At 37.4% G+C, this 22814-nt stretch overlaps 3 protein-coding genes and 1 pseudogene across 3 annotated transcripts; 2 read left to right on the top strand and 2 right to left on the bottom strand.

Moving 5' to 3' along the window:
• Positions 1-352: 352 nt before the first annotated feature.
• LOC131774305 (uncharacterized) lies at positions 353-2298 on the bottom strand. The gene has a single exon (XM_059090310.2). The coding sequence runs from the start codon at positions 2154-2156 to the stop codon at positions 1476-1478; it is 681 nt and encodes a 226-aa protein (XP_058946293.1). The 5' UTR covers positions 2157-2298; the 3' UTR covers positions 353-1475.
• A 1914-nt stretch (positions 2299-4212) lies between these two features.
• Positions 4213-5517, bottom strand: LOC131774311 (dynein light chain Tctex-type protein 2B-like). The gene has a single exon (XM_059090319.2). It carries the CDS (start codon positions 5073-5075, stop codon positions 4560-4562), a length of 516 nt encoding a protein of 171 aa, XP_058946302.2. The 5' UTR covers positions 5076-5517; the 3' UTR covers positions 4213-4559.
• Positions 5518-7821: 2304 nt separating this feature from the next.
• On the top strand, positions 7822-20918 carry LOC131774302 (UV excision repair protein RAD23 homolog B). Its single transcript, XM_059090306.2, has 12 exons — positions 7822-8024; positions 11252-11333; positions 11807-11886; positions 14905-14955; positions 15706-15767; positions 16179-16300; positions 16839-16903; positions 17392-17454; positions 18479-18557; positions 18981-19105; positions 19364-19546; positions 19906-20918. The coding sequence occupies exons 1-12, from the start codon at positions 7959-7961 to the stop codon at positions 20011-20013; spliced, it is 1086 nt and encodes a 361-aa protein (XP_058946289.1). The 5' UTR covers positions 7822-7958; the 3' UTR covers positions 20014-20918.
• Positions 20420-22138, top strand: LOC136277160 (uncharacterized; annotated as a pseudogene).
• The last annotated feature ends 676 nt before the right edge of the window (positions 22139-22814 follow it).

Below are 22814 nucleotides of genomic sequence, written 5' to 3'. Positions count from 1 at the left end.
CTTAAGTTGTGAAGCTTTAATTGAGCAATTTAAGGAAGATGGACATCAATTGACCTTAATGTATTGTACTCTAACAGTGTTATTACTGAAACAGATTAGGGGTGTTTATTGGAACAGGGGCGCCTATTTGTATAAGGGCACTCATTGTAATGAGGATGCTTTCTCAACAGGGGCACTTATTAGAATAGGGGCAATTATCATCAAAGACAAATTTGGCGCTTATAAGGGATAGCTTATTGGAGAAGGGGGGCGCTGAATTGCTCTCCAGCTGCATCTAGCAGACAACTCAGAGACCAGCCAATATACAGCGCCAGGTTGTCGGTGGCCACATATAGAGCTTCAGACATGAGAAAGCGGTACACAAATTTATTTAACTGTTTCCGTTACTTCCACCCACGGGTGCACCAATTGCTGATACAGGGTAGGAAAAGTCCTATCAATGGAAGAACTAGTAATTATTCACCGAATTGGAGGTGAATGGTGCTTGATCAATCTCTATCCAGTGGATAACGCAGTACGTTTTGTTTACAACTTGTTCGTTGGATAGCGATTTATCCGTTGAATAAAATTATCTCTCCTTTGAACAACTGGGTTCTGTTAGACTTTTTCCTGTTTTTCAGTTCGTTTGAGTTTTCCTCTGGTTTCGAAGAAATATTGCCTATTGGGAAATATAAACAATAGCCTCCATTTAACATGCGCGGCGGTTTGTCCGCGGACATTATCCAAAACAAGATGCGAACAGTCAGTTCTGAGAGCGAAGCTCGAGGAAACTTGTGAGCTTTGAGGAACAGATAATGTCCAAGAACAAAAATGTACGATATCTGACTTACATGAAGTAAATCCGAGATGTTTGCGATTCTTTGTCTGCCTGTCCATCCTTTGTTTTGTCTTTAAAAGAACCACTCACTAAGGACCATGAAGAGTCAACTGAATAAACTTTCAATCTTTTCACAGTGGATGAGTCTCGCTTTCGAAAAAGTCAAACAGTGGATTCAACGTGAATAAATTATCCAAATAAGTTACACAAATGCATTTTGGCTTTAGAATATGGCCTTAATTTGTTTATTGAGTTTGATACGATAAACTGTAAAACTCCTGTTGGTTCTACGCAGTCTCGAAATACTGACATTGAAAACTTAAAACTGAAATTAAAAGTTCTGACCATTTACACTTCATGACTTTCTTTGAAAGAAAGGACTCGAGAACTTAGTTCTTTGTTCTCCTGAGATATTGAACCTTGAGAAACAATTAAGATTAATGAAGCGCCTCGCTGCCTATTTTCAAACAATTTACAACAGCATTCTCATTTTTAATTTTAATCGCACCATCAATTATCTCCCTATCAATGAATAACTCTTTCAACTTGTCTCCCACTGTTTCTTTCTATTGTTGATATTTTTGAAGTGAAAAAATAATAACATCTCCTGCGGGAGAGCCAAGATTCCCTCACGAACTAAAAATCGGCGGGCAAACATCTAGTCATCATTGAATAACGTAGCAAAAACAATCCCTGTTGCAAACAGCGAATTGGTGTCAAGTGTTGCCATCGCAAAGTTATCTGTCTTCGGATTCCAAACACATTGGCTAGAGATTTCAATTCCTCGGTCTCGAATAGCGCCGATGTAAACCAGAGCTGTAATTTTGTATTGAGTATTGTAAAGAGATTTGACACCTTTCTCTATTGATTGGCTTATAGTTCTACACTTGCTGCCGCAGATTTCGTGATTGTATTCCATACTTTCGAGGTGCGCAGACAAACTCTGGCGAATTATCTCTTGTATTTTCGAGTTTAAATCCTTACGATCCAAACTGTTTGTTTTTTGATACTCTTTGCCACTCCTTGGCTGTTTACCGACGTTTTCCGCATGGTTGCTTGAAGTCGTGATTTCTCTGTCGTATTCCTTAAATGAACTGGCTTGTAACTTGATTGAAAGTACATTTTCAGAGGCACTTAGTGCTTTCCTTTGTAAAGGCGGGGTTTTGCTCACGCCGAAATCTTTGCCTGTCGTAAGTGAAGTCCCAGCGACTGCCTTTAATAGCTCACTTTCGCTGTTTACCGACAAAGCTTTTCGTAGTTTTGGTCTACCAACAGACCTACTCAAGGCCAGACTTCTTAATCTTGCCGCTGGACTTCTTGTCCCAGTCTTGTTACTCATTATCCAAAGATTTCCCTCCAATTAGAAACGTGATGAAACAAGGCGAAAACTTACACGATTTTGCGAGCTTCAAATACCGATATCAGTCTTTTGATTAGCTCATAATTTGTTTCCTTTTTGGTTTTTCATTAACCTTATGACAGACGAGGAGAATTTGATTGACAACGAAAGGCTCTTGAAGAAGCAATATAATAACTTGATGACGTAGCTGAGCATCCTTTACATTTTTTTAAGGATTTAATAAACGTCTGGGTCAAGAGATTATAAATATAGGAAGGTCAGAAGTTCAAAGAAATTGTGGTTCATTATCTACTCTTTGTGGTTAGGATTGTACGTTGTGTCTGGGATTGCTAACATAACTTGTCACCAGGAATGGTGACAAGTGACAATGGCAACCGGAATGGTGCAGATATTGTGCAAGCCGTTTCGCCTGCCTTCACGCAACACTGAAAATACTAAATTATGACATTTATCCTGCTAGACCGGCTTGTATGAAGAGCAGCTGGACCGGCTTCTATGAAAGAAGAGCGACGCCGTAACACCAACTGGCATCAGCCGGGTCGAAAGTTAACATCGGCAAGCTCTGATCTTTAGTTAGAATAAGGACGTCATGCGCGTCAGGGGGCGGCGGTTAGAAATTTTGAAAGGAATCAGTGTTTTCGAAAATAAATGAAGAAAGCAATAAATAGGAAAATTAGAAGAAATAAAGCGATCTCCGGTTTAGCGTTGTATGTAATTGTGGACGATTTTACTTTTTAAATTGATAAATGATCACTTTGCGAGCAGAGAAGTTGCTAAGTTGTTAGAAAAGGCAATATTTTCTCCTGTACACTATTTACTTTGTATTTAAGTAACCTTTCTCTCCCGCAGAAAATAACTCAAGAGATACGTTTCTCAAAACTTTCACCTGAGTATCCTCGATTCTTTAAGCTTACTTAGAACTTCTGTACGTTTTTATTAAACGTGGAGCGTGATGAATTCGTTCTCAGGAGGGGTGGCGTTTCTCTTTTTACGAATCCTATATTTACCGTATATTTAAGCCTGGTGGATGACTTGAAAAAAGTTCGTGTATAAGAAGATCTCTTGTCTCTTTGCAGTGCGTTTGCACGTCAAGGGTAGAATCCCTGTTAAATAACTCGCGTCTGGGAATATTATTTCTGTCTTTGATATTATTCATGCAGAAATCAGAGTGCGCACACCGCCTTACTTTTCACGAAATCCTTTAATCGGTACTTGATTCCTAGATATTGATATCTATGACCGACAAAGACATTAAAATTAAAAATCTAACTCGCCAAGTTTGGAGAAAGAGTTTTTTGAGTTTCAAGAAAACTATAGGTTGGGTAGACAAGCGGGCCCCTAACCTTTTCTGTACACACCAGCTAAATACTGTGTTTATCGTGAGATATCATTTATATAATGGAGTACTGTATGCCATATGCAATACGGTTTCTCTACTCAGTTATTTGAAAGTTGTGCGAATTCATTTGGAAAATATCTCCCGCCCGTTTTTTTTTTATAGTACGTATTATTTATGCCCGTGTCAACCTTAGCTGACGAATTCGAATAAGCGACCATGGTCTGAGTTCAAAACTTGAAGAATCTGTAATAACTAACTGCGTTTGTAAATATTTCATTCTTACTCTACCCTAGAGACTTCTTGTTGTTAGCCAGCTGTGTGACTGTAAGAGGTCTGGGTTCCAGAATGGCAGACGGCCGTGAGAATTCTCATTCGAGTGTGTAATTCGCGCAACGCTTGAAAAACTCAAATTATATGATGTGAAATAATCATACTAAAGCGATGCTGGACTTTTTTCCCCAGTAGAGCGCGAAGAAAATTCAAATCTTATACCTATTTGGTATTATTTACAGAGGACGTAGGCGTGATATTTGATTCATGTAGATTGAAAGGTTTTCACCGTGATTATTTTCATTCCAAATTGCTTATTTCAATAAAAAAGTCAACAAATTAAACGTTGGAGTCAATAATTCATATTGTTTAATATATTTTAGTTCCTGACAGAGGAAAACAGAAAAATTAATGAAATGTCACCATAAGAACAGCGGAGACAACAAAATTTGCCTTAATTCATTAAAAAGAACAGTTCAGTCATGAAATTCAAAACTATCTTTGTTATTTAAATTTACGGCTTCGTTCACCGAAACTTGATTGCAAGGGATGTTTTATCATTTTCACCGATTTTAATATGATAATTTTGATATTTTTTTACGACCCAGCATGGAGATAACCTTTAAAAGGGTAAAATCATAGAAGAAAATTTGCCATCTATCTATTTCATTTGGCTTGAGACTTCGGTACGGTTACATAGAGTCATGATCATCACTTGCTGTTTAAAGCTTTAATCCATTCAGCCTGACTTCTACAGTGTTCTTCATGTCGCTTCACTCTTTTAGAACTCCGAAAACGATAGCTACAGCAAATAAAGACGCATTTTGAAAAGAAGAAGTCGAAAAATTATCTCTGAAGTCATTCCAAAGAAACCGACTAGCCATCAAAATACCTTGGCCACAGTTCGATCCTATACTGACGCTACATATCAAACGGAATCTCTCCATTCCTAGATTCTTTACTCGGCTTTTAATATCCTCTGACAAACTAATGCAGAGAACCCTACAGGTATTGGCGTCATATAATTGAGTGGATAGTTTCTCCTTCAAAATTTCGTCCATTATTTTCTTGATTTCGTGCGTGTAAAATACGCTCTGTCTCCGCTTTCCTTCGACTGTATTCGCCATATCGTGTTGTTGTGTTTTCTTTCCAAGGTGTTCCTCCATATCTTCTGTCTCGTTTATGCGAGGGGTTCTCTGTTCTGTTGTAGTGTTTTTCGTGGAATCGTCAGTTCGCAAGCTTTTCTCAAAGATCCCAAAGTGCTGACCATGAAATCTGGCTTTTTGCATTGTGAAGCTTAAAATATAGAATCAGCTTACTAATTTATCCCTAGTCCTTCATCAACGAATCAGTTCAGCTTCAATTAACCTTCCGTTCAAAGTAACACTTCGCAGCAGAGGTCTCCTTCTCTAATTTTTGACTCTCAAAGCAAAATTAACCTTAGCCCTTCGTTTCAGGATGATAGCTTAATAGTGGGTGAGAAATTCGTAAAGTAAGACTGTGTTTTTGCTTTTCTTAAACAACAAACCACAACAGGAGATTGAACTGATCCATAAAGGTCTTGATGACAGATGTTCCTGTGAGCCCATCTCCATGGAAACAACCTTTTGTTAATGAAAAAGAAACATGCTGTCTTTAGAAAGCTTTTACCAATGCTGTCTTTAGCAAGCTTTTACCAATATTTCGCTTATAAACCCACAGGCGGCCCAAGCTCCAGCTGTAAGATGATCATCTTGCACAATAACAGTCATGGCGGAATTATAAGAGTTTGTATGAGAATATTTCCGACTGCTCTAAGGAATGAAACAATACGTCAAATTCTCAATGAAAATACCTCACCTTACTTTCACAGCGTATCGCTTGTTATCCGACCGTTTATTTTGATGAAAAGTACCCATTTTAGCGAGTTTTCCATTTCGAGGTTTTCAACTTACATAAGAAAAGCCCATTCCGCTGTGACTGTTATTGTGCAAGATGATCATCTCACAGCTGGAGCTTGGGCCGCCTGTGATAAACCCAGTGTTATCCTTTCACTTCAATTGGGCCAAGAATTGCTGTTTTTCTCACAAATTCCATATGCGTCCGGTCATAGTTCTCAATTTTCCTTGTGTGTCAGTGTTTTAGGGATTTATATTTTTTAATAAAAAAAACACCACTAGGCTGTCTAAAAATTTTATATGACAGGCAAATAAATTTTTACTAAAGAAAATTATTTTTTTTAAAGGAGGATTCTCAATGTATTCAAAAGTAATATATATTTCTTTAATTGCCATTTATTGCTTTAATGGAATCGACCATCATCAGGATGGGCTCCTGCCATTATGAGCCACGAGCAAAGCAGTCGGGCGATCTTTTTTTTTTATAGCGATCATGTTATATGTGTTATGGTAGTTTTTATTTAGCCCGCTTATAACTGGACCAGAGAAGGAATTAAAACATTTCCCTGTGTGCCTACATAAGCTATAGGCCAGAAAAAGAAAAATGTAAAGGTCATCGAACAGATTCTCATGGTCGAGGGATGAATTTGTCATACATTTTCTTTTCATTTTACAGGCAGCTGCATAATGATATAATAGTTTTTAAGTTTTATTTGGGGGCAGCTGGCCATATTTAGAAGCTTTTATATAAATTTTTTTATTTCAACAACGACAACAATGATTGTCAACAACGAGAAAAATAAATTTTTTTGTCGTTGTTGACAAGGAGCTGATCGGAGGGGATAGCTATGTTGAGGATATTATACGGTTGTGAGAAGATGTGAGAAAATAAAATTCATATCTTCGAGCTAACGAGTAATGTTTCTTGTTATCATATAGGCAATAAATACGTGGTAGATTGAAAAGAAAAGTTTTAAAAGGCGGGTTGTGACGTAGTTGCTTAATGTGACCACTCGTGTTGCATACACTCCGATGTATAGTGGTCGTTTTGATTCTACGAGTGTCTTAGTTCCACTGAGGTAAAACACTCCCGTCCATATAAGAAATGGGAATATGTAAGGGTGGTAACGAACTACTGATCAGTAAGAGGATGAAGGAAAAACTGGAATTCCAGCTTTACTCCACAAATGTAACTAAATTGTTGTACACAAACAGACGGGCCTGAGAGTGGAGTGCCTCGTCTTTAACTTAACGCAAAGCGTAGAAATAAGTTGTTATGGTGACTCCAATATGCAAATGAGTCAGTCACTTACTCATTAAGATGTAGACACGGGCCTAACGCCATCGTCCTAGAATAGTAACCGCACATAAACGATAGCCAGGTTTGTTACAGTTTATACTTAGCATTGTTGCTTCAAATACCACCTTTCGAGTGAACAAACATATTTAGTTAAAACACAACCCAATATGGTAAATCGCTTCGATTGTTTACGATCTAATGTGGGAACAGTCTAAATTTATTGGCTGGTTGATTAAATTCAATTATCTTTCGTAAACTTTGGCGACTGGATCGATCAGTAACACTTTGGCGGATGAAAATAACCCTGTACTTTTCTGACCAAAGGAAAACACGAGTAGTTTACTACCACATATCTTTAATTTCAATCAGTGAAAATACTTGCGGTCACATAACCGAAAGATTTTGATCACAGCGTCTAAATTTGATGAATTTTGTTAAAGGAAATTTGATAAACGCAGGATAATATTTTTTTACTGTATTTGTAGATCGCCTGAGGTATGCGTTGATTATTCTTCGGATTTGGATGGTTACCATCATTCTGGATTCCTCCGTGAATTTCCGGAAGCTTTCGAGCAAAGTCACGAAGTTAGACGGAACGAACCTCGTGACTTCGGTCACTTCAATCTCTACAACACACATTTGGCTGCAAGAATACTTATTGCAAGTTCACAGACGAATTTCATTTGTCCACAATTTTGGCAATAGATATTCGATGATAACTTTGCTCCGGGTCTTCCTTCTAGTGCTAGTCTTTTCCGACTACACCCAACCCCGTGCCCAGTCTACCAAAAACTACCCATAACCCTACGGGCCCCGCATGGCGCATGCGAGGTACGCGTAGCCAACGTGATGACGTCATGTTGCTGGTTCTTTCTAAGGATTACACGCTACAAATGCTTGTAGTGCAGTATTCCAAATTTCTTCGATTTCCTTGCTCTCAGCCGTTGTATTTTACCGTCGGTGATCTAAATCTGTTGCAATATTAGAGAAGAACCATGCAGATAACGTTTAAAACTCTCCAACAACAAACTTTCAAGCTTGAAATAGACGAGTCTGCAACGGTACGTTTGACAACCTGATCGATCACGAGCAGGTCTCGGTCTTTTATTCAATTTTCAGACATTTACATCGATTAGAGCATTTTTCTATCTTTTCTCGTTATTTTTGTTTGTAGTGTTTGCTATGTCTACTGTGTTTCTATTATCCTATCTTTCAGTGCATTTGGTTACTGGAAGAGTAAATTACTTTTTCAAATATCGAAATAAGCTCTCGACATATTTCTTAACCACTTACTCAAAGTGTCGACTCTTTTTCTAGACCAAGTACAGTTTAAGTTGAGCATTAAGAGGTCCTGCTCTAGAAGTAGGCTTTTGTCTCTATAACACGTGTGATTGAGTAATCGATAATATTTGTTTACTGAAAATTCTTTCACCTTTCATTATACAAGTCGCAATGGTATGAAATCAAAGAATTTTTAACTTCCTGCCAGAAATGAATGGGAACTGGCCGGCAGGCTATGGATTAGATATTTCAACTTATAAATTGTACATTTTCCTATGGATTACATCTATTTTGCTTTTCTCTCTTGTTTCATGCCCTTGTAATCACTTAATTATCACCGAAATACATGAACTTTGTAAAATAGTCGGGTTAATTTTTTTGGAAACTTGTGTGTTAGGTTGACTAATTTTTTTGATCATGTAATGTGAAGAGTGTTGAAAATGAGTAAGTGAAGATCATTAACCTGACAATCTTTTGATTGCCTGCCATGACAATAACATATGTTGGAATCTTCACCATCTGTCCTTTTGTAACAATTGTGGGGAATATTCAGTAGAACTGTCAGGCATGTGAAAACACACCTAACTTTGATTGCAATTTTTGAAGTTCACTCTAGTTTTCAGCATGTTCTTAATGTAAGCACATATCATTGAACACCTGGAAAGTAATTGAATCATACAGTAGTGTTATCCAAGCCTGGAAAGTTGTGTGAGTTGGGTATGAACTGCTTCCTGTGTAAGTTCGTACATGGAAGCCTTTTGAACAATACTTTAATACAATTTTTTTTAATCTCTCAGACCACACTTTGTATGCGCAACAAGATCAAATGTACAGCTAGATGTATGAGAATTTAAAAGAATTATTCAGATTAATTCCTCCGAGAACATTGTGCCCCTCTAGGAAATATTTTCTTGAAAATAAGTTGTAATCTTAAGATGTACAGTCATAGGCTTTTTCATTTACTGCACCAGTATTAATACATTATTTGCCCGCTGGGAGGTTCATATTGGAAAAAAACTGTGCCCAAGGTACAAAGTCCCACCCAAGGCTATAGGCTGAGAGTGGTACTCAAGACAAAGGTCACAGTTTTTCCCAATATGGACTAACCTAGGCTTAAAACATAGGAAATGCAAATTTAAGAGAGAGCAAGAGGTATGCTTTAATTATTCTTTGGAGTTGGTCTGTCTTGAGTACCACCCTCACCCTAGGGCCTCAGGCGGTACTCAAGACCTCGGGCACAGTTTTTCCCAATACAGACAAATCTACATGTAGGCTTAAAACACAGGTAATGCAAATTAAAGAGAGAGGCTTCACTGAAAGATTTTTATTTGTGTAACAATAAATGCGATTTAAAAGGCTTCCAAACAAACTTTGAAACATTTTTTTTACAAGTATCTGTCACAATCAGACAACTGTCAATTAGAGAGTGCTTTAGAAAAAAAAGTGCATGTACACTATTGAAAAATAAAATGTTACTGGTTTTGGCCAACAAACTAAAGTTCAATGACTATCAAACAATATTTTCCTCAACAACATTTAATGATCTTACGGTAAGAATTATTTACTTCCATCAATGATTAATGTATAAAGGATACCTCTGCTCCGTCAGGAAATGGCAAGGAAAGTATTTGTGTGTAAATTCAATGATAGGTTTTGAAGCTGTGTGAGCTTGCTCGTTTGTGTGTTGTTATGGCATATGCAAATTTTTCCACCAAAAAAACTAAAGTAAAATGAGACATGTTCATTAGGCCCAAGGAGAATTTAATGCAGCTTTTTCTCATTGAATTCCTTTGGTTCTTGCTATGCAATTTAAGTTACAAATTTATTTCCTAAACAATTTTTGCTGACAATCAAAGTGATTTAAGAGAGAGCAAAGAGAAGATTGATAAGTTATAATTCTGCTTGATTTGCTTAGAAATACTTTGCTTGAAAGTGCTGGCCAGTTGGCAAAACAAAGTGTATTTATGAAAATGACAAAGAAGCTAGTGATGCTCTTAGCAACTCACAAAAGCATTGCTGTGCCCGTGAGCAGAGATAGGAAAATCTGCATCTTCCCTCTGAGAAAAAAGAATAAAGAATTTTCTTCAATAGGATATGGAGAGGTACAACTTGTTGAACACTTTTAAATCTAAGCTGAAGTCACTTCTTTTTGAGAGAACTTCTAGTTGATATACATTGGTTTAATAGATGTATATAATTTAAATAATGTGTTTTAGGCCTTTCTTTTTTAGATGCATTTGTTATTTCATTATTTAACTTTCAGTATTATAGAGTGCTGTTGGATGCTTTGTAGAAATGGCCCCATATAAATCTTTTATATTATTTATTCAAGCCTGTAGTAAAACATGGGTTTAAAAAAGGCTTGCCATTAAAATTTTTTGCTGTGAAACATATTTGAATTTCACAAGAGGAATTTATTTTGGTTACTGTCCTTTCTAGAATCTGCTAGTACTTTCCTATGGGATCAATGGATATTTTTATTTTTGTAAACCAAAGCTTTCAATATGTAAGAATTCTATCAGTTGTTTCTGACAAGAGCTGCAGTCTTCTTAGAGCTACCAAAGGTAGTTAACAGCTATGGAAATCCACACATTCTTTGTACTTTGGCTGGCTGCTCTATTGAGATATTGATCTGATTCTTTGTCAAAAAATGGTCCATCCTTTCACTCCCAAGCTCTCGTAATTAATTCTCCTTTCTACTATAAAACTATTATGATGTTAGTTCTGAGAATCTGGCATTGGATGCTCTAATAATCCAGTAATTTATATTTTTCTTAATCTCATCACTTTACTGCTTGATATTGGATATTGTATTGATATTGTAAGGAGAAACTCTCTCCTGGTCACTTGTGAGAGTTAACTGGTTCAGAGGCCACCCTCCTCCCACGTATTTCAGTAGTCCTGTGCAACACTTATAATAAGGCATTTGTACTCCACAGTTTATACTATAGTTAACTTCTATGTTGTTGTCATGTGAAAATTTATCTAACAACCTCGTTGCTTTCAGGTGGCAGATCTCAAAAACCAACTGGAAACTGAGAAAGGAAAGGATGCTTATCCCAAGGCTAGCATCAGACTTATATATGCTGGTAAAGAATTCTGTATATTATTATTATGACTGCTAGTTGATTCTCAAAAAATCGTAAGACTTGGCATTGGAAAATCATGATAAATATCAAGTGGTCAACTTATATCAGTTGATAACTCTTTCATGTGGGTGATTGATATTGCTGGTATCATCCAATTACATTAAACTGATAACTTCTTGCTAACCAAGCACAAGGGCTGTACTGAGGAATATTGGCCCAAGTTAGTGACAGTACAGGCCGAGCATAGTAAGGTCAGTATTAAAAAAAACTCACTTGGACCACTTCTTTATATTGAATTTGCTAGCTGTTGTAAAATCTGGAATACACAGCATATAACAGTTTTCATGGAAATGGTCTGCATGGCAAAATACCAACCAGGACTATCTTTCCTTGATCCCCTTCAGCAGAAACTTATCAGCCTGTGTGTTTAAACTTAATTGTTTTTTTCATTGAAATATCTTTTTTTTTTTCAGGGAAAATATTAAATGATGACCAGCCAGTATCAGAGTACAAAATTGATGAAAAGGGTTTTGTTGTCATTATGGTAACAAAGGTGAGCACCAGTCTCTTCTCTAAAACATCCAAAAGGTGCTGTTTCAGGGGTTTCAAAACAAGCTGGTGACGGCTGGGAGTTCAGCTGGCAACTTGAGGACATGTCATTGTTTTTCTGGTCAAAATAATTACCTTTTGGATGTAAATTGCCGTATTTATCCGTGTATAAGTCAACCTTCTATGACTGAAAAATCAGCCCAAAAAATCACCCTTGACTTATACACGACCTGACCCAAGCAACCCAAGAAATTAGCATAACAATTGCCTGAAGTCCATTAGTAAAACCTAGTTTACAAAACCAGTTCTAATTGTTTTTGAGTTTTGTCAATTTTCAGTGCATCCTTCATCAACAAAAAAGTTTGAAGTAATAAATTTTATGCGGCTTAAACAGAAACCTACTGGAGCTGATTTCTATTGTATCTTCTGATCTGTAGAGCAGACATTTTTCGTTACAGCTTCGCTGCTGTTTACAGTACTGAACTCTCGTTTTCATTGAATGATTGCAGCAGCTTAGTGACCTGGCAAATGCTGTTTTCTCACACGGTCTTGTTTGTTACGCACATGGACCAATTATGTTATTGTAACCAAGGGCTTGTAAGGCTTGTTGCGTGAATATTGTTTTCTTGTTGTTAGCAACCAGAAAAGGACCAATGAGATTGTAAGTACAGCTTATCTTAGTTACCAGTGCTCCTCAAATTTGTAGTTTCCAAGATGGCGGTGTTTTCATCAAGTGATCCTTTGAAGCTCTTTGGTGTTCCTTCGGTCTACTAAATCTCCTTTCAAAACATTATTCAAATGCATGAAGATTTCATTTTCAAAGCGATTTACAAAATCTGGTAAATTACTTCTCCAGTAAATCGAGGTGCTCATGTATGCTTAAATCATGAATTGTGGTGATATAAACAAGTTCTACGAAACTTCACAGTACACAGTTACATTTTGCTCTGCAGTTTTTTTTTAATTCACCCTGTTTTCAATACATTCTTAGAAATAAGAGATCAAACATTTGGGAACTTTCTATCGGTCTGAATTTTTCTTTAACTAGAAATGATGAAAAATCAGATTTTTGATGTTGAAAATGGGGGGTCGACTTATACACGGGTTTGGCTTATACACAGATAAATGCGGTAATGAACTTTTCACAGACACCTACTTGTGCAGAGTCTGACGCCTACTTCAAATCATTTTGAAACCCCTGCACATGTATATTTTGTTCACAGAGTTTTTGTATGTAATTGAAATTGTGTTGAAAGAAAATGGGTCATTTTAGCTATATGTAATGTGCTATATATGTATGTTGTATTACTGAACATGCTTTGATAAGACATTGTAAATGTAGTTATACTTTCATTTGTGCCTGTATTGCTGGTGAAACTATTAGATATATTATATATTTGTTTTATCCTTGATATAATTATTTTTGTACCTGCTATTGCGGTAATTAATTTTTTGATACTCACTCTTAGGGTTTAAAGAGTTAATGGGCTTTTTGCTTTAGAGGCCCCCTCAAAACAAGATCAGTAGCACGCTTGTCACGTACAAATTGAAAAATCACGGGTTTGCTTGAATCTTTTAAGAATTTCTCGGCGCACAATGATCAGATCTGCTTGAGACTTTCCACAATTGTTACAAATGTGTTAAAGATGGTTTTGGACTAAACAGAGGTAGAATAAAGGATCTCTGAAAATATTGAACTGGAGCCGAATTGTAAAGTTAGTGACAAAAACATGGCGTCACGCGTAACATGCGTCGGCTTCACTATTCACTGTTTTCCTGTTTTTGCCCACTGAAGCCTTGCTTATAACCGTAAGACTTAACAGATAATGAAAATAGTTCCTTTTTTAGCAAAGTGGCAACCAAAATCCTGAAAATTTGAGCTAAATCTTTCTTAAAATCAACAAAAGTGTTCACCACTTGACGCGTCACGCTTTAAAGCTTAGGAGAGACAGATAATTTTAAATTCATTTTGCGAGTCATAATTCCTGAGTTATAGAACAATTTAACCTCAAAATGCATTGCTCATAAATTGATTTTCAATTTCTTTTCATTTTTTGGTGTTTTTGTCGAAACGTTGTCGAGATATGAATTTGTTTCTGCGTCCAAAACAGTTGGCGAGCGTTGTGATCTGCCGCGCGATAGAACCAGTCAATGAATTTCCTAATCGCATTGTTTGCGACAAGTACACTGGAGCATGTCAACTTTGACATAAACAAAATGCTCAAATGACAAGCTAAATTTTGGTACCAAACTCGATCGAATCTGTTAAAAGCTGACGAAAATATTAGCATTTAAGTTCATCCGAAACATTAGGTCTACAATTTTGATCCTCAGGAACATACGTGATCAAATTTATAGCTAAAACAAACACGACGCGTTTGTCATTTTGACGGCTTCTATTACTTCCAAATCATCCCAAAGTCTACTTGAACAATAAGGACTGTTTTAGATTTCCTTATTAAGAAGTAAAAATATTACATCAGATGAGGAAATGAGCGGGAAATTTCCTAAGTACATACCGCATGTTTCAAGCATGCAGTCAAGTGCTGTTTGTTCACAAGCACAAGGCCGTGAAATTAAATGTAAAGATTAAGGATTCTAGAGTTTCTAGGATTCAGATGTGGCAAGAAAAAAACCATATTCCTTGAAACATGGTATTAATGCATTTTTTACACACAAAAAAAAAAAAAAAAGAGCATGGCCACATTGCATCATGGGTAATAGAAATTTTTCTTGAAATGTGTCCGAATCGACCAAAATGACATAATTTCAAGATAGGAACCAATTTCCTTTACTTTCTGACTTAATTCTAATAAGAATTGATTCTTGAATCAATTTTTCAATTTTACCCCAATGTTACGCTTTTGTACATCAGAACTGTGCTACTGATCACAAGCTATTCAGCCATAGTGCAAAATTATGAAAAATGCAAATGGCTGAAAAGTTTTTGAGAGAGTGCTTAGATATGGCACATGTAGTGAGTAAGTCAGACAAACAGATTCTGTTCCACCTCATATTTTAGCCAAAGGCTGCACCTGCTCCAGCTCCAAGCCAACCTGTAACAACACCTCAGGTAGGATTTTGTTCTCTCCCAGGAATTGCCTCTTTTCAAGAGTTTTATGTACCAAGAAGTACTTGTCCCCTGCTTGAAGTTCAATGTTTTCTTTGTGCCAGTTTGGCAACCTTAAGTTATTGATAGAGATGGAATATTGTTCACCGAAAAAGGAGAAAATGATAGTTTTTGTATTGTTACTTAATGGGCCACAATGCAGACTCTACAACTTGTCCTCAAAATAGTCGGCAAAATGACTGCCTAGCTGTTCTACAACAATGTACAAGTAAATCAAATATTAAAAAGCATACTACTTTGCTAATTAAGGTGATAATGCCAACTTAGACATAGGAACTGAATGGAGTGTAGAGGATATTTTTCTATAAATGTTTAACTCACCACAAAATCCAGAAAGGCCTTGATAAATAACCAGTGTTATTGTACAACTTGGAACATGACCACCCTAACAAATTAGTGATTGGTTTTTACTGCAATATAAGGGCTGAATTTTATTCTGCATGGCATGGCAATGAGAAGCATTGCTGCTGGGAGTGTTTAGTGACTTTATTTGTGCTTGGGTGTTTTCTTAGTGAGTTTAGCTCTTGATTTATCCAGATATGAATATGTACTTTATTCTAGGTTTAGTTTCCCTTTGCATTGAATTTGTAATCATTGTCTGCCCGATACCTTGATGAAGAAGCATCTTTCCTTGTTATTGCAAAGTTCATAAGCTTTTTGTCTGATATTTATTTACGTTTATGACCTTGATAGCCCACTGCTGCAACAGTCACAGAAAGTACAGCAAGACCTGCAGATGAGTCTAAGCCTGAAAGGTGAGGGTATCTTTCTTTGGGTGAGATAAGTGCCTTGCAGTTTGTACTGAAGTACTGAAATTTTATTGAATTATAATATTTATTGACATTGTAGTAATTTGTAAGCTGTGTTTGTCAATATGGTTAGATTTATTGTTCTTGCCTGTTTTGTCCAGGGACTCTATGCATTTTGAGTTGGCTGTCAAACTTGAGACAATACATGCCAGCTGTTGTATCAGTTTATTTTAAGGGGAGGGATTAGGTGGGTTCCCAGGTGGCCACGATACACTTGTGTTGAACTACTCCAAACACATCCATCTAGACTGTAATGCTCTATGGTCAGCACACTCACCTTGTTAATTCTTCTTTATTGTTGTTGTGTGTAAAATGTCTTTCTCTGACCCTTTTTTTTTGTGATGGAACTCTATTTAGCTCTGACGCTGATAAACCCAAAGTTACAGATGAGCCTGAATCAACAACAAGTCCAGCTGTTTCTACTGCTGCTCCATCATCTAGCTCGGATCAAGTTTTGTCCACTGCTGAATCAACTCTTGGTACGCCAGTTAGAAAGATAACCAAATGTATAACTAGGATTTAAGATGAAATTCCCTTGCACCTCAGTTCTTTGACTGTAAAACTTAGATCTCAGTTCTCAAAATTTGAGTTTGAAGGGTCCAGTCACAAATTTTAGAACACCAACACCTGTAATTTAAAAGTTTGTTGCTTTTCAAATCTTGGTCAAAGTTATAATTCATGAAAGCAGCCAGTACTTCAAAAAGATGTATCATAGAATTAATTATTTTATTATTTAGAACTTATGTCCATTTGTATTTGATTTGGGACTATTGAAATGTATGGCTAATAGTGGAAGCATGAACCTGAATGGATTAATTCATAGCGATTGAAGTGGGTGAGCACTTACCACAGACCTGCTTTGGTGGTGAACTCTAAACTCTTTAACCACTAAGAGAGACAAGCATCCAATTTATACTTAAAAATGACCTTAAATCAAACATTAAGCTCACAAGAATAGAGGAAATGATCACCAACTAAAATTCTTACGCTCTGCTGATGTTTCCTTTGCACTTGCAGTTACTGGGCAGGACTATGACAGAATGGTGGATGAAATAAGTGCAATGGGATTCGAGAGGGAAAAGGTGAGTCTTAAAATCATTTACTGAGTATACCACTATGAGTCTAGTCGCAAGGCATAAATTTTGATTAGCCTGTTGGTATCACAATTGGGAATAATTTCAAATCTTTTTATATCAATACGGAGTTCTCAGTGCATACAGCTGTTTTCAGAAAGGTTGTCAAAAAAATTGGGCACAACAACCTCAAAAGGTTATTTGGGTATCCAGTTATCAATAAATTTCAATAAGTGAAACAAATAAATTCTCCAAACTTGGATGCCTCGTCCATACAGTAACGTTTTCTCAGATTTCTGTGAAATTTGAGGCAAAGGAAACTTAACCTGAAAATTACCCACATTCCTTTCTAGGGTTCTCATGTGTATTTTCATGCTTTCCCCCGACAAACTCTCTTAGAACAGCTGTTTGTATGGTTCTATGTGTACTTTGTTGTAGCATTCATCATCCCTTCATTTATTTGTTAATGTTTTTATTTATTTGTTTTTCAATGGCAGGTTAACCGAGCTCTCCGAGCAAGTTTTAACAATCCAGACAGAGCTGTGGAGTACTTGATGAGTGTAAGTGTCTTTTTCTGTAGGCATTTCATTTTTGTGGCTACTGCCTCCTAAAGGAGGGGAAATTACATACGTCATTGGGATGAGTTAGTGAGTGTAACAATAGAATTCCTATCTTGACCCAATTTTGGCCCAATGTTTCCTGGTGTTACTTATTGTTTGTTGTTCAACATTTGCACTTGATACACAGTTGAGCTCTTTCCTTTGGTGTTTCTGGCCTATAGACACCATTACATTTCCAGTTCTTGAAGTAAACTACAGAAAACAGCAGAAGATGATAAACATCTGACAATCATTTCAAGATTGTTCGTGATTGAAAAAAAAAGTTTGAAAAGAGAGCATTTTACTCTTTGAATCAGCAAATTGCCAAAAAAGGGGCCATAGAATTTGGTATCTGAAGGTCATTACCTGTTAATGTAGTTATTGAACTGTGACCTAATTGGTTATTCTGAGTCTTCAAATTACAGCAGGGTGTGACATGTACCTTTTTTTTAATTAGACTGGTACAATTTTTTTAAATCTGAAAATGATCACACTGCCTACTACATAAGACTCAAGAGTACAATTGTTGAAACCAAAAAAATAAAATGAGAACATAAATGTGGCAGGAATTAGAGTCTGACAATTAAATCCACTTGAAAAATGAAGTCTGACTTGACCATCTATACTAGCATTTGGAATCATGGGTAGCAAGTAAAAAATTGGAAATATTTAGAAAAGAAAAGTGCAATAAAAGAATGTTGTGTACCTGTCAAATTTATACAAGTCCTTTTCTTCGGTGGTGCACCATTTGAAGTAGAAAGTGCCTGTGTCTGCTAGGTGAACAGAGTGCTTTACTGCAGGTGAACATCTCTGGCAACAAAAATTTCAAATTTGGAGTTCTATTTGTGGATATGTGACTAACTTGTCAGTAGCCAATGTATTTAGGTGACCCATGGACAAAAAAGTTGAGCTTTTTTTTTGAAATTGGGCATTATCTTTTAAGCATTTACTCAGAGACAAATTTGTTATTTTGTGATAATTTTAGGGTATACCAGAGATGCCCCAGTCCCAAGAACAAGACGAACAACAAGGAGAGGGTGGAGACGATGCACCAGCCTCTGGAGGTAAAGAATTATGATGGTTATGATAACCGTAATAGTAATGATGATGATTTTGATATCAATATTATTCACGGGGGAGCCCTCTCATCAAAGAACTCAGCATGAATCATCAGTGCATGTATGGGACAGAGTTGGAAAATAGTTGAGTACTGCAGGTTATTGAACAATTTCTCTGCCACTGATGTAGAGGGAATGGATGCATGTGCATGTAGGAGTGAGCTGAGCCATATACTCTTCAAATGATCAATTGTGTTGAACATCAATACCTTTTTCTAACATAAAGTACTGGTAGCTTGGACTTCCTGTGCTCACTCCCTGAATTCCGTATTTTGAGACAATGGGTTCAGTGACACCCTTAATAAGTAACAGTTTTACTTCAGCAAATGGGACAAGCAAACCGCTATTGTTATGTTTTCTGTATAAAAGGTAACCTGGATTTCCTGCGCTCGCACCCTGCATTCCTTAGCTTGAGGCAGCAGGTTCAACGAAACCCTCAATCATTGACACTTTTACTTCAGCAAATGGGACAGGAAAACCCACAACTCCTGCAGGTTAGTAGTTGTATTAGTGTTGTGGGTCAAGACTCTAACCACAACAGGTAAACACCTGCTGTACATGTGAAATGGCAAACGGCCATGAGGTGAACTTCAATTGTCTTTTCTGTCACAATACTATTACAAGCTTTATAGTTATCAGTTTTCCTTAGCTATTCAAATCACATAACTTGGTGTTTTATGATTTAAAAAAAGGCTTTGTGTTGGAGTAAAGGTTATATCAAAAAGTGTTTGAAATATATCTTCCTATTGTAGCTTATTAGCCAAAATCAAGAGGAGTTCATAGGTATGTTAAACAGCCCCGATATTGGTCCTGCCCCTGGAGTGGGTTCACAGCCACCCCAGCCTGGCTCAGGAGGTGAACAAGACTTAGAAGCACCACCTGCTGAGGCAGGATACGTTAATGTTACACCACAAGAAAAAGAAGCTATTGAGAGGGTAAGAGTTGGGATTGTTGTATCTGCCCATTCTTGCTTCTCTTCTGACCCAAAGTACTTTTAGTTCTTCTATTCTTTTCTGTCCTCCCTAACCTTAGTTAACCCATGTCCTTCTCTATCCTCCTTCTCTACGGCTAGACCCCTGTACTTGCACGCGTAGTTTCTTACCCTCTCCTATCTGTAACTGCCTCTCTACAATCATTTTGTCGTTTTGTTTTTGGCCCACCTTTTTCTTTGTTGTTGCTCTGACAGTTCTGTCTCAACCTCCACCATTCTCTCCCCAGTACTCCCCCTTTGTGCTCTCATCCTTTTCACTTACAGTCTACAATAACAGGAACTGTTCTTTTCCTGACTCAACAGCTAAAACAACTTGGATTTCCAGAAGTTCTAGTTATCCAAGCCTATTTTGCTTGTGAAAAGAATGAGACGTTGGCTGCCAACTTTCTACTAAACCAAGCGGATGACTAAACGTAACCAAGACGTGATTTTCTCCCGATCTGTTAAATTACAAAGTCTCTAATGTTTTGCATGTCCGAAAAGAACATTCTATTAAAATTGGAAGTTCATTTTCTCGCAGGTGGACCATCTTACCGGCCTAACTAATACTGCTTATCATAATTATTATTATTAGATATGGTAAAGCATACAATTATAATAATGGTGTTATTATTTTATTATTTGCGGTTGTTCGACTTGCTAAGTGTTATATTGTACCAAACCCCTGTAATTAGAATGTATTCAGTGATTTTATTTCAATGATGTTCTTCCAGATGATTGTGTGGTCAATCATCCTGCTCGTCTGAGTCTCAAGATTCATAGGCGTTAAAGTGAATAAACTACTGTAATTGATTCTTACAAACTTCCTCGCGATTAGATGGGAGTGCAATTTCTTGAGTCGCTTTGCTATGGAACATTGGCCATGAGCAAAGAGAAAGTTGGCGTGTATGTCGCTTGTGTTAGAGTCTAAGATACATCATGACATAAGCATTTACAAGCTGGGGTGGACACCAAATTCAGAGTTCGAACTTGGTACAATTTTGTTGCTTCAGAATTAAAGATTTTGTGATGTAACCAGTTTGAGGATCTGCAACTGAATGCAGTTAAGAGACGTTGCCCAGTCACATTCATCGTTTTTAGTTTGGATTAATAGAGAGCCTGGAAGAGGAATATAGGAGCAAGGGCTCAATATGCTTTCCTGCCGCTGTGTTCCCTTGGTGGGACGAAATATCTGCCCCTCCCCTCGTATTTCAGCTTCATTTATTCATGGATGACTAATACATCTTTATTTGTGGTGGAGTTCACGTAGTTATGCTTACCCAAAGATCTCATCGTTACTGCCATAATTGCTTGGATTAAAATGGTTCTTAAGTTTTCCTGTCCGGTGTTCTTTATCTTTCTCTTATAGTATAGTTCGGATACAACGCGCGTTATCATTGACTGAAAGAATATGCTCTATCAGTGTACAAAGCGTAGAGCTGAGCTGAAGACGTCACGCCATCTGCCAAATTGAACGATGTCCGACCTTTTTCCGGGACTTCTTTCAAGCTTTTTTCTGTTAATTGATAGTGAAATTTCGGAACTTGCGAGCCGGCAAGTTGCAACAGAAGAACCAAACAAAGGTTTGTAGACATGGTTGCGAGCTTACGTACGGCAGTAAAAATCAAACACAGCTAACACTCGTACTGTATATATAGGTTCGTGTTTAAAAATAAAACGGAACAGAACAGGAATGATTAAAAAGATAGCCACTGGTACAACGGTTAAAATTCATACAAACCATGACGGTGTCAGAGCGACTGTGCTGAGGTGCATCGCAGCTAGTTCATCCTCGCGATCTCCGGTCATCGCAGTTACATCGGCCGCCCTTCGAGTGAACAACTAAGAGCCTGCTCTGATATCCCTTCCTGTGAATTCGGCTGTTGTTCATTCATGGAACACGCCTTGAACAGTTTGTTTTCTATCTGTCATGTGAAAAAACTAGCGTGATTTTATGAGCCATAATTCGGCCGGATTTCACTGAACATTTCACTTTCAGATTCTGTATTAGAAACTAAAGAAACCTTGGGCAAATGTGTTAAATTCGACAAGCCTAACTACTTCAGTTTGTAAACTATTCTAGTTTTTCGATTCACGTATACAACGTTTTGTTCAGAAATTCATTTCAAACCAGTGACCAACCTGGAACTTTCAAATGCGCTCAATCACGACGCAGAACTTGTCGTTTTATTTATAACGTAGAGAAAATTTCGGGACCCAAGAGATCCATTAAGATCACTGATCACTTCACGTGCACCTCTGCCAATGTCTTCTACTGTAAAACTTGCACTCGTTGCAAAAAGTTATACATTGGTGGAACAGGAAGACGACTAGATGACCGATTCTGAGAACACTATCGCAACGTGAAAAGAAACGACAAAGACGCATCTAAACCAGTCGCTAGACACTTCAATCTCCCTAGTCATTTAAAGCAGTTTGCGGCCTTTCCCTACATCTAGGCAGTTCGGAAAGCCGCAAAACTACAGAACAAAAATGTATCTCTCAAATCAGCACTCTTAGTCCCCACGATATCAACGAGCGCTATTTATTCAACTAATTTTAAAAAAACTTTCTTTATTTCTTTTCGGAGCTCAAAACTTACCATCTCTCCTATTTCTATCGACACTGCTGATCCTCATTAGCAGTATGTGTCATATGAACTTGTAATAGACTTCGCTCACCGTGGAGTCTCTGTGGCTCAGCGGTAGAGAATCGGAGCGCGGAATCCGAATGTCTGAGGTTCGATTCCTCATGGGGACTCAGAAGTTTTTCTTTGTCCCACGCTCGCGACAAGACGAACAAAAAAAAACATCTTTCTTTAATTTATTCTTGTTTTCTTGACACCATATTCCCACCAATAGCTTAGCTCTATTTTCTGCTTTCAAACCCACACACAACCCACAATTCCTCTGACGAAGGGCTAACGCTCGAAACGTCAACTTTTTAACTCCTTACGGTGGCCAGAAAGACTCACGTCAACCCGTCCGTTCCTAAATACGTCTGCTCTTACTATGGATTTCTCGGGGATTATGGGCACGGGGCCGTATGGGTCATTTGACAAGTATGAGTTCCTCTCTCGGATGGAATTCTTGTCCGTGTTTACCACCAGCATCAATGTTTTTGTAATTAAGTCAAGTTTTCCAGGTGGAAAGAGAGACAACGAGAATAACTTGTATGGTTTAATAGCGCAAAAGATGATGGCGAAGATGTCATATTTCAGATTCTGGTGAGCT

This window comes from Pocillopora verrucosa, chromosome 12, assembly GCF_036669915.1.
Source record: "Pocillopora verrucosa isolate sample1 chromosome 12, ASM3666991v2, whole genome shotgun sequence".
NCBI classification, from domain to species: domain Eukaryota; kingdom Metazoa; phylum Cnidaria; class Anthozoa; order Scleractinia; family Pocilloporidae; genus Pocillopora; species Pocillopora verrucosa.
Note: the sequence above shows the minus strand (reverse complement) of the source record. Positions and strands in the feature narration are given on the sequence as shown.

Coding starts and splice junctions, on each gene's coding strand:
- LOC131774305 (XM_059090310.2), bottom strand. CDS start 2,156: ATGAGTAACAAGACTGGGACAAGAAGTCCAGCGGCAAGATTAAGAAGT.
- LOC131774311 (XM_059090319.2), bottom strand. CDS start 5,075: ATGCAAAAAGCCAGATTTCATGGTCAGCACTTTGGGATCTTTGAGAAA.
- LOC131774302 (XM_059090306.2), top strand. CDS start 7,959: ATGCAGATAACGTTTAAAACTCTCCAACAACAAACTTTCAAGCTTGAA. Junction 16,301..16,838: donor CACTGCTGAATCAACTCTTG/GTACGCCAGTTA, acceptor TTGCACTTGCAG/TTACTGGGCAGGACTATGAC. Junction 19,547..19,905: donor AAAAAGAAGCTATTGAGAGG/GTAAGAGTTGGG, acceptor CTGACTCAACAG/CTAAAACAACTTGGATTTCC.